This window comes from Haemaphysalis longicornis, unplaced genomic scaffold (genome assembly GCF_048455015.1).
Source record: "Haemaphysalis longicornis isolate Haplotype H1 unplaced genomic scaffold, Haemaphysalis longicornis Haplotype H1 scaffold_9, whole genome shotgun sequence".
NCBI lineage: Eukaryota > Metazoa > Arthropoda > Arachnida > Ixodida > Ixodidae > Haemaphysalis > Haemaphysalis longicornis.
In genome coordinates, this window is record NW_027526460.1 from 72,818,941 (window position 1) to 72,830,946 (window position 12,006).

Sequence of the window (12,006 nt, forward strand, 5' to 3'; positions counted from 1 at the left end):
AAAGTGGCTGGCGAGTCACCATTGCTTCATCTATTTTCTTTAATACCTCGATTATTTGTTAGACGTTTGCGATAAAATTGGTGTCGTTGTTATCGAGACAAAGCATTCTTTTCGATGAACTAAGGTTGTATTTGGTCTGCATGGCTCCTTCCACGCAATGGATGGGCCATGAAGACAAAGTGCGACCAATGCGGAGACTCAGAAAAAACACACTAAATGCCGAAGTTGGTAGATTCTTTTAGTTGCGAAACATTCGTTCGTGCCCCAATCAAAGAACAAAAGGCGGTGTGCTAATTGTTGCGGATGTTGGTTTTGTGGTACTCCGAAGAAATTAGCTGTGCTTAATGTCGGCCCCCCTTTTCAGGCGATAGTTGATTCGCCAGGAATCAGAGCGAAAAACTGGCGGGAAAGGCTCGGATACAAAACTCTCACGTATATTCTGAAGAAAATGGGATGTAATATAGGGGTGCACACATTTCGCTATCCTCAGAAAAAGTATTAAAACCTATAGTATGGCTTGGGGAATGCCGCATTATGCCACTAAGGTTTGCTTGCCTGCCCTAATTTAAATAGACACGAAATGTCCCAGAAGATCGTCCGGTGAAGAACGGCTGGCTACGTGATAAGTGCCCCCAGGCCAGCGTGGAACGCTTCAGAACCCACATTTAACACCGTACAATGGAATCCCAGTACTCATAGGCGCGGTAATAAGTTGCGATAATCCACCTTGACCTGTTCCAGTCATTCACGCACACGCTCAGGTCCTCTCTTGGCTTCTAAGCCCCAAGAACAGGCGCAGAAATTGAGTGGGACAAAAATATCCGTAGCTCTTCCACTACAATCCTAACTAGTGGAGCGCGATTGGTCTTCTAAAGAGTGGAGTGGTTAGGGGAATCGTAGTCCCTATCGTACTAATACAGTGGAAAGGTTCTCAGGGCCTATACAATGAGCATTCTCCCCCCAGCACATACACACACGCCTGCAAACACGCGTGCACACGCGCATAAGCACACGCGACCCCAGACACTGCTTTCATGATTTTCACAATTCATTTGCTTGCAATTTTCATCGTGGGCTTATTACAGACCACCGTAACCTTCTATATAAGCGCGTATTTTTCTGTTTACCGCAGAATAAATGATTATATACCCCTTTCCGCCTTCATACGCCCCAAAACAAACTCTATGAGGCATTCTGTGTTGAAAGGGTCATAGAGGTCCATACTACAAAGTACTGCTGAGACTCAGTGAAATCGTACGTTACAGCGTCCAAGCATCTTGACTCTAGAAAATAGGAAGTACTTATCATGTTGGCTGAAATTTCTTGTTATTTGTACCTAATACCCCCTCAAGGGCTGTTTTCTTTGATTTTTTTTTAATAATTGCTAGTCGTGTTTAGTGTACGTGAATTGCTGCCACCACTTTCTTCAGAGGATAGGGGAGGACTGGGGCGCTTTAGTTTATTAATTGCCAAGTTTGCTCGTTATTGTTTGCGCTGACGCAACTCGCGCACGTTTTTGCGGGACGTCGGTAGCAATATTACAAGTTTTATAAGTCTCACATTTGCCGATTGTTTCCCCTAAAATTCGGTTTTAAACGGCCGTTTCTTGAGTCAAGACCTTGAACACTTCTATTTGTGCTTAATTATGCGGGCTTAAATCGTATGAATATAACATAATTTCGTTTCACACGCGCTTTAGAATCACTAACGAAAGAGGGAAAACACATGTGACGAAACTATCGACCGTTCCAAAGAACGATCGATGAACAAACGTAACACACTGTAAACCTACAAGCAACAAGACGTAAGTATACCGTTGTTGTTGTTAGTTTTCAGGCGGGTGAACCTGGTCCTAAGGGTATGCCGGCACTTGTGCCGCCCATTTTTAACCATACTCGCGGGAAATAACCAAGATTCACATGGGCTTCTGTCGTTCAAAAGCTGAAGGACAAGGCGCAAAGAATCTCTTCTCGTAATCCAGTGTGTCCTTTGGAGAATATGACGTCCACCAAAGAGGCATGCGCTAAGTGCCTGTCCAGCACTGACTTACCATGGCAGCGGCCTGTCTGAGGGTTTCTTCGAAAGCCGGGATTGCAGGCTCCTTTGTTCGGCACACACGTGAAGCTCCCCACGCTGTTTACGCAGTGCTCGTTGTCCGCGCAGCCGCTCAGCGCTTCAGCGCACTCGTCCACGTCTGGGAAAAGAAACATAGAGCGCTTTCCTCGTTGGTGAATGTCTGAATTAGTGTCGCTGGATAAGGTATAAGAGTGCCCCCACTGAGGCACGCAAATCAGCAACGGCGGCCATCTTGGCGCTCATCAGTGTTGCGAGATTTCCGTTTCTACGGCCTCGCCGCTAACTTATACCGGGTCGTTTGTTAACAACACTTCTGAACATGCATTTTCGGACAAACTTCTGCTGCTGAAATGCTGCAACACGCGTTATTTTTGATTCGCGTTCGGAAAGACGTCTGTCGCGCTCAGCCCCAAAGCAGGGTTAACAAACTAAGTATACCACAGTTTACCGACTGAAAACGCACAAGAAACAAAATGGCGGCGCCCATCAACCGTCGCCGTGTAAACAACTGTCACGTGATGCGATCTGACCAATGATCACGGCGGCGGCAGGGAACAATAGGAGAAGCGAATGCCGATACTCTGTAACCTTATCTAGTGACACTAGTCTGAATGATCGCATGCTGAAAACTTTTGCTGAGTTTTCTCATCCTCCGCTAAAAAGGCAAGCTTCCTGTAAGCACCAGTCCCTGTATTCGCGAACTAGTGACCGGTATTCACAACGAGCATCTTTGAAAAAGCTCTGAGCAGTAGGTTTTCATTCTTTTGACGTTTAGGGATACTGCTTCATGGATTTATTTCTGAGCTCAATATCGACAAAAAATATTTGTTCATTTTTGTACCCATGGTGAACTACGTTTAAGTGCCGTTGAACCGAAACGAGGTTGAAAATGGCTTTGCCTAGTTTTATAGTGCGTTTTCTTTACCCTAAGTGGGTCATGTCGCCTTGGAAAGGGTAAGTGAAGTGGGTCGTCTGACGGGAAGATGGAATTTAATGAACGAACTCCGGGGGGATCGTTCATGACTCCGTGGCGCTTATGCGATACAGTTAAAAAAGATAACCGGTGATTGCGTAGTTGCGTTTCCTTGTCAGTAGAGCCAGCTTTCATTTGAGCTTGCTATCAGGGTTATGTCACAGCAGAAACGTACCCAAAGCACACAAAACCACCCGAACTGAAATAATTAACATCCAAGACGAACATAACATGGGTGAAAACCACGTTCAAAAATATTCAACAGAAATAGTCGAAAAGAGCCAAACCACACAAGCGTACAAAAAATAGTGGTTGAAACTAAGCTAAAGGTAACGAAAGTACCCGAAATCCCATTTATAATGCATAAAGATGTCATAAAAAATTATATGCGTGATGACAAATGGTAATATTCAAGTATGACAAACCATTGAAACGGGAAAAAAATGTGCGATAACGGGTTTTGACTCCGGGTTTTGATGTTCGCTATACAGGAGTGAAACCACTACACTACGAGAACAAACGACTCAGAGCAATTGAATGCCACAAGCACGTGGATATAGCTTCAAACATGGCCCTAGATTGCGTCATACGTCACTTGGCTATGCTGACTAGAAAACGACTATACGCTTACGGACCTAACCTCAGGCCTAAAGTTTCGTTTTCAGGCCCAACGGCGCCAACCGGTACCCGCACCTTGATGCGCAATGAATACACTTTCGAATGCGCTCGGATATAGACCTAAAAGTTTAACGTTACGTTTAAGATCGTATCTTTAGGCTTAACGTTAAGTAACCACAAGGTTGAGGCCCCACGACATGCCAAGCAACGCCACGCTTCTTGTACGTCGAGCTTCGGGTAGCAGTTGACGACGCTAACATCAGCGCGTGATGTTAGGCCTAAAGTCGGGCCGTCGCATACCCCCTCATTCTTTTCGCAGCAACTTTTGCGCAGGTGTCTTACAAACTTCAAAATACGGGAGGCTTCTTTGAGTTAACGATTTTTTACTTCCGCGAAAATGTGGAAGGAAAAGAGACGGGGAAAGAGGGGACGGGAGGAAGAAAAGAAAGATCATAGAAGCCCACCTGCAACATTCATTGTCACTAGGACGTGCATATTTGCAGAGTTCGACTGATATCTTTAGTACGTGAGCAAATAAACACTGACGCTTTTATGTCAGATATGACTTGGACATGGCAATGTGCTTTACGAAACACACAGTCGACCTGATGTGTGCTCCGATATACGTGTACTGATGGCAAAATTCATATCCGATGTGTGAAATGAGACGTAGTTTGACATTCCGGTGAGGTGACAGCATAAGCAAGATGAGTGTGAGGCATCGGGTGAACGCACGCGAAAAGAAACGTGAAGACATTGTTTCAGTGCAGGCGATAAGCACAAACGGCTGAAAATGAGACCACCAGAAGGAAGGCGTACATACAGTGGCGCAAGAACGTTGGGTGTACAGATCGCAGAAAGCGCCCAAAGCACGCTCGCACAAGGTCTTTTTTTCGCGCTCTTGTCGACTCGAATCAAGCACCAGCGACAACCTCCGTACACTGCCCTCCGTCAGTGAGGGAAAGCCAAATTGAAGGGATGTAGATGCGATCTCCATGCGAAGCAACCGAGGCAAAAAAAGACAAAGGCAGAGAGCGACGCCTAAACGCGCCACTCTGCGGCAGGAGGGGCAAGCCAAAAGCAGTGTATCCAGCAGTGGCCACTCTTCCCAGCCTAATCTGGCACGTGTCAAAGCGCCGAAGCAGCAAGCTGGAGTTCCAGGCGCCTCTGTCCCCGAGCAGTGCCAAGCCTTTTCGGCCCTTCCCCCGGGAGGGACGTGGTGAAGGATGCAAATGCACCTGCGCATCCCTTGGCAACGGCGTCGTAGCGGTAGCCGGACGGGCACGAGTGGTAGCTAGACTTCTTGACGCAGCGGTAGCTGCCTGGCGTGTTTATGCACTGGGTGTCCCTCTGCGGACACGCGTAGCGCCCTTCGGCACACTCGTCGACATCTGAAACGAAGAAACAAAACCATTCCTCTCATGGCTATTTTATGGACTGAGCGATATGCTTTAGAGCTAAAGCGGTACTAGGCTAGTAGCGTCGCAAGTGACCGGCAGCAGCCGGCCCGCATGCTGCTACCTGGCCCAGTGAGGAGATACCGCGCCTCGCGGATGCGGTACCTCGTCGCAAGGTGAGGGCGAAACGGCTGTTTTACCTACGTTTGACCTCTCAGCGACGACTGGGCCATCTGCGCATGCGCTTGAGGGCAAGCAAACCATGGGGCTAGGTAAGGGTATAACGGCTGCTTCGCTGGCGCTTGGTCCCTCAGTCTCGCCATCGATGGCCCGTCGGTTGGGCTGTCTGTGTGCGCCCTTCAGCGCAAGCGAAAGGGTGAATGCAATCACCCAGTAGATTAAGCTAGAAGGCAGGCTGAAAAATCTCAAGCAAGAGCAAATTTTCAGAAAACAAAGTGTGCATATTCTTTGCCTTCTCTTCGGATCACTAGGATTAAAAGTATTAAAATTAAGCCATTGATTTCTTCTTTCTGTGTTGCGTACCTATCGGCAATATATGTTTTCTTCACGCATATCTTGCGAATGCGTCTTCCTACTCGTCTTTTGGGTTAAATATTCCTGTCCGAATTCGTTCATCGCCTTTGTGCTTCTTTCGAATATTTTGCATGCATTTTAACGAGTTCAAAAAATTCCCGCATCTCCACGAAGTGAATCATGACGAGTGGGCGAAGCACTGGGGATCGTACTTACCGTGAATCACCCGTGAGAGTGCTTACTGCTGCTAAAAAGATTTCCAATCCAATCCAATACCATATTGTCACGAAGACAAGGACGATGCAGTGGTGTTGAATGAGAAACACGTTTATTGGAGCGAACTTGTGCTCCCCTAACAACTCAAAAGAATACAGAGGCGGCGAAGCAGCGGTCAACAAAGTGACTTGCACAGGCGAGTGACGTCGAATCGAATGCCCCGGCGTCCGCACTGCAGGCTTTTTATCTTTTGGCGCGCGTGGTTCTCGAAACGTCGATTCGCATCGAGAACATAGTAGATCCAAGAAGATTATTCTGGGCTGTTCACGTTAGATCGGAATGCTCTCCCTATCACAACAGATAACACATGCGGCACAGAAAGAAAGAATGGAACACGCGCTTCCCTTGGCGCAGAGATAACACAGACCGGCGCAGCCGGGCGGTAAAAGCAAAACACAAATAAACAAACCCAATGTATGGTTCGCGGCATTACCCCCCCCCCCTCTAAGAGTGCATCGACCCGATGCTAACATAAGCGACAGTCCGAACAAATGAAAATAAAAGTTCGTCATCGTCCGTAGAAAGGTTTTAAGCGAACCACGTGGACGACTTCAGGCCGCGTGCGTCGTCGTGATGTGCCGGAGTCACCATCGGGGATCACTTCGTAGGTAAGTTGGCCAACACGTCGTAGAATCTGGTAGGGTCCGAAATACCTTCGCAGGAGCTTCTCACTGAGTCCGCGTCGTCGGATGGGAGTCCAAACCCACACACGATCCCCTGGTTGGTACTCGGCGTCTCGGCGTCGGAGGTTGTAGCGGCCCGCATCCACCAGCTGCTGGTCCGTTATACGAACTCGAGCGAGCTGGCGGGCCTCCTCCGCACGTTGAAGATATCCGTGGACGTCGGCGTTGAGGTCGTCGTCTTCTACGTGCGGAAGCATGGCGTCGAGCATCGTAGTCGGCCTTCTACCGTAGACAAGCTCGAACGGCGTCAGCTGTGTCGTCTCCTGGATAGCCGTGTTGTACGCAAACGTGACATACGGGAGCACTTCGTCCCAAGTCTTATGTTCAACGTCAACGTACATTGACAGCATATCTGCGATTGTCTTGTTCAGACGTTCTGTTAGTCCGTTCGTTTGGGGGTGGTACGCCGTCGTTCTTCGGTGATCCGTGTTGCTGTAGCGTAATACTCCTTGCATCAGCTCCGCAGTAAATGCCGTTCCGCGGTCTGTGATTAGGACTTCCGGGGCTCCATGTCGCAGCACAACCTGGCTTATAAAGAACTTCGCCACTTCTTGTGCAGTCCCCCTCGGAAGAGCGGCGGTCTCTGCGTAGCGCGTCATGTAGTCTGTCGCTACGACAATCCACTTGTTCTGTGATCGTGACGTAGGGAACGGGCCTAAAAGGTCCATTCCAATCTGTTGAAATGGTCTCGATGGGACGGCGATCGGTTGCAGAAGTCCGGCGGGTCTTGTCGGCGGCGTTTTTCGTCGCTGGCAGTCACGGCAGCTCCGGACGTAGTGGGTGACGTCAGAGGTAAGGCCGGGCCAGTAGTACCTCGCCTTGATTTTTCCGATAGTGCGGGCTGTGCCCAGATGTCCGGAAGACGGGTCGTCGTGGCACGCTTCCAAAATTTCGTCACGAAGGTCCGCGGGGATGACGAGAAGGTAATTCGCTCTTGTTCCGGGGCTGAAATTCTTCTTCACAAGGACTGAGTTTCTCAGGCTGAATGCTGGTAAGCTGCGTTTGAAGGTCCTAGGAACGGCAACGTCGCATCCCTCGAGGTACTCGATTATGACGCGTAAGTCGGGGTCGGCACGCTGCTGGGCGGCTAGGTCGCTCTCCGTCACGATCCCGAAGAACGCGCTGTCTTCATCAGAGTCTTGTGGTGGTGGGTCGACGGGGGCGCGGGACAGGCAGTCGGCGTCGGAGTGTTTCCTGCCGGATTTATAAACGACTGTAACGTCGAACTCCTGCAGGCGCAAGCTCCACCGCCCAAGACGGCCAGAGGGGTCCTTCAAATTGGCGAGCCAACACAGCGCATGGTGGTCTGTTACAACCTTGAATGGCCTTCCATACACGTATGGGCGAAATTTTGAAATCGCCCATATAATAGCCAGGCACTCTTTCTCAGAGGCAGAATAGTTTTTCTCCTCCTTCGACAGACCACGGCTAGCATAGGCGATTACCCTTTCGCAGCCGCTTTGCTTTTGGACAAGGACGGCACCCAAGCCTATATCACTGGCGTCCGTATGCATTTCCGTTTCGGCATTTCCGTCGAAATGAGCGAGCACGGGCGGGCTTTGCAGGCGTTTTTGCAGCTCGCCGAATGCTTTTTCTTGGTCGTTTTCCCAGCTGAAAGGGGTGCTATCTTTCGTCAAGCGCGTGAGTGGCTCTGCAATGCGTGCGAAGTTTGCGACGAAGCGCCGGTAGTATGCGCACAGCCCGAGAAATCTCCGCACGCCCTTCTTGTCTTTCGGCCTAGGGAAGTTCGCGATAGCTGAAGTTTTTGCCGGGTCAGGTAGGACTCCCGCGGCGTTGACGACGTGGCCCAAGAACTTGAGTTCCCCGTATGCGAAACGGCACTTTTCAGGCTTCAGCGTCAACCCCGACGTACGAATGGCCTCGAGTACAGACTCCAACCTTGCAAGGTGTTCGTCGAAAGTCCGGGCGAATACCACTACGTCGTCGAGGTATACGAGGCAGGTGTGCCACTTAAGGCCAGCTAGCACAGTGTCCATGACTCTTTGAAACGTCGCTGGTGCTGTGCACAGCCCAAACGGCATCACCTTGAACTCGTATAGGCCGTCTGGGGTTATAAATGCAGTCTTCTCTCGGTCTCTCTCGTCCACTTCAATTTGCCAGTAGCCGGTCTTCAGGTCCATCGATGAGAAGTACTTCGCGTGGCAGAGGTGGTCGAGGGCGTCGTCAATTCGGGGGAGGGGGTACACGTCCTTTTTCGTGATTTTGTTCAGTCGCCGGTAGTCAACGCAAAACCTTAATGTGCCGTCTTTTTTCTTTACGAGTACGACGGGCGCAGCCCAGGGGCTTTTCGATGGCTGTATAATGTCATCGCTCAGCATGTCGTCGACTTGAGTCCGGATGGCTTCCCGTTCGTGTGAAGAGACGCGGTACGGTGACTGTCGGGTAGGTCGGGCTCCATCTTCGGTTATTATTCGGTGCTTCGCTAGAGGGGTCTGACGTAGTTTTGCGCTCGACGAAAAACATTCGCTATAGCGACGCAGCAAAGCCAATAATTTTTTCCGTTGTTCTTGCGGTAGCGCCGGATTCACGTCGAATGGCTGCGGGAGCTTGAATGTTTCTACGGGTGTGCGTTCAAAGTCGGCGACTGCGATCACATCACTTGCTTCTTGCGTTTCTTCAAGGAACGCAATTGCAGCTCCCTTGTTTAAATGCTGGTACTCTTCGGTGAAATTAGTGACCAAAACGTGAGATTGGCGTTGCTTAAAGTGCGCAATGCCTCTTGCGACGGAGACACCGCGGTCGAGAAGCAACCTTCGATCACTCTCTACGATAGCGTCGATGTCAGAAGCAGCATCCTCACAGTAGACGGCGATCATCAAGCTTGCGCGGGGTGGCAGGGTGATGTGATCGTCGGCGATCCTGACAGCAGCACGGTGATCGGGGTTCGGCTGCGGCGTCGTGGAGTGATTGGAGGAAAATGTTATCGACTTGGTCTGCAGATCAATTATTGCGCCGTTGTCCGTCAAAAAGTCCATTCCGAGAATCACGTCGCGGGAGCAGTTAGGCAGAACGACGAACGCCGCAGGGTACGTTGTGCCGTCTATGGTGACGCGCGATGTGCACGTTCCACTTGGCGTCACGAGGTGGCCTCCTGCTGTGCGTATGTGCGGACCGTCCCATCTGGTCATAACTTTCTTCAGTTTAGACGCAAATGGTCCGCTCATTACCGAATAGTCAGCTCCCGTGTCTACGAGGGCGACTACGTCAAAGCCGTCGATGGACACCTTGACGTCAGATGCAGTCGTCCTCGAGTTGCGGGTTCGTCGGGGCGTCGTATCTCTGCTTGTACGTGTTGATGGTCGGGCACTGTGCATCGTCGTTGTCGTCGTCTTCTCAACGGACGTCTTGGTCAGGTCGGGTACGCGTCGCGCCGTGTAGCTGTCGTCGTGTTCAGGAGTCTCGTTAGGGCTAGGTCGGGTCGTCGGGATGAGGGCATGTCGTGAATGATGGTCTTCAGCTAGTCGCTGCGTCGTTGGAGGGTTTTCATTTTTCCGCCGTTGTGCAACTTTACCTCCCGAAGTTGCTGCTTTTAGTTTCCCCCGCGTGGGCTGGGGGACCTTCCACGTGAGAAGTCAGCAGTGCTGCGGCGGTTTGGTGACTGAGACGGGTAGGGCGACGGTGAACGGTTGAAGCGGGCTGGTCCTCGGTTGGTGTTGAAGAGGTATTCTTCGATCTCAGCAGGGCGCTGGCCGTATCGGGGGCGTGGGGCGTCGACGGAGAACCCTCGCAAACCGAGCCTCTTGTAGGGACAGCGACGGTAGATGTGGTCGGCCTCTCCGCAGTGGTAGCACAGCGGGCGATTATCGGGCGTTCCCCACACGTCGGTCTTCCTTGGCGTCTGGTATTGGTCTACAGGGCGTCGGGCGGGCGGCGTTGGACGGCGGTATGGCTCAGCCTCTTGACGACGGGTTGGAGCAGGGCGGGGTTGACGAACAGCCGAGGAGTAGGTCATGGCTTGTGGTTCGCGGGGTGCTTCCGACGGCGTAGAAGTTCCCAGTGCGTTTTGGACTTCTTCTCGGATTACGTCGGTCAGGGAAGCCACTTGAGGTTGCGGCGTCGTTGGACAAAGCTTCCGAAGCTCCTCCCTGACCACTGCTCGGATGGTCTCTCGCAATGTATCGGAGCTTCCATTTGCAGCACCGATGGTCTCCGAGAACAGCGCGTTGACGGGGCGGTCGTACTGCCTGGTTCGAATTTCTAGCGTCTTCTCCATCGCGGCCGCCTCAGACGCGAATTCGGCCACTGTCTTCGGAGGGTTACGGACTAGACAAGCAAAAAGCTCTTGCTTCACTCCTCGCATTAGAAACCTGAGCTTCTTTTCCTCGGTCATTTCAGGGTCCGCACGACGAAAAAGTCGCTTCATCTCCTCAACGAAAATCACGACTCCTTCGTTGGGGTGCTGCGTTCGAGTTTCAAGCAAAAGCGCAGCTCGCTCTTTTCTCACCACGGTAGTGAAGGTCTTAAGGAACTCCCTCTTGAATTGAGTCCAGTCGGTCAAAGAGCTCTCATGGTTCTCGAACCAAGTTCGAGCAGCATCTTCTAAGTAAAAGAAGACATGCCGGAACGTTTCTTCATCGTCCCACCTGTTGAAGATGCGGACGCGCTCCAACTTCTCCAACCATTCTTCGGGGTCTTCAGCGGGGGCTCCCCGGAACGATGGCGGTTCTCGGGGCTGCTGCAGGATGATTGGCGACGTTGTTTCTTGCACCATGGTGTTGGTTGCAGCGTTCCTTCTCTTGGGCCCTTCTGGCAGAAGACCGAACTCGGGCGGTAAATCTTGCAGGCGGGGGCTGGCTCTTGTTGGACTGGCTTGGCGGCTTTTCGAGGTTGTAGTGGGCATGAAGGGTGCGTACCCCGCACCTCCACCAGATGTCACGAAGACAAGGACGATGCAGTGGTGTTGAATGAGAAACACGTTTATTGGAGCGAACTTGTGCTCCCCTAACAACTCAAAAGAATACAGAGGCGGCGAAGCAGCGGTCAACAAAGTGACTTGCACAGGCGAGTGACGTCGAATCGAATGCCCCGGCGTCCGCACTGCAGGCTTTTTATCTTTTGGCGCGCGTGGTTCTCGAAACGTCGATTCGCATCGAGAACATAGTAGATCCAAGAAGATTATTCTGGGCTGTTCACGTTAGATCGGAATGCTCTCCCTATCACAACAGATAACACATGCGGCACAGAAAGAAAGAATGGAACACGCGCTTCCCTTGGCGCAGAGATAACACAGACCGGCGCAGCCGGGCGGTAAAAGCAAAACACAAATAAACAAACCCAATGTATGGTTCGCGGCAATATAATGTAATTCAATCCAATTCAATTCAACCAATTTCAATCCAATCCAAATAAAGGCCAAATCCAAATCCAAAGTCTATTCAATCCAATTCAATCCAAATCCGAATCCCATTAAATGGTATCCAATGCTCCT

The 12,006-nt window shown here is 50.9% G+C and overlaps 1 protein-coding gene across 5 annotated transcripts in view; it reads right to left on the bottom strand.

Moving 5' to 3' along the window:
* LOC144152891 (uncharacterized) overlaps nucleotides 1–12,006 on the bottom strand; it is a 76,584-nt gene that overhangs the window by 41,335 nt on the left and 23,243 nt on the right. For 3 of the 5 annotated variants that reach the window (XM_077684433.1, XM_077684431.1, XM_077684432.1), the window contains 2 exons: nucleotides 4,906–5,058; nucleotides 2,051–2,194 (listed from right to left, as the gene is read on the bottom strand). In XM_077684433.1, coding sequence (XP_077540559.1) covers nucleotides 2,051–2,194; nucleotides 4,906–5,058 — 297 coding nt within the window. The remainder of the gene's footprint in view (nucleotides 1–2,050; nucleotides 2,195–4,905; nucleotides 5,059–12,006) is intronic. The other 2 variants (XM_077684434.1, XM_077684435.1) reach the window with 1 other exon arrangement.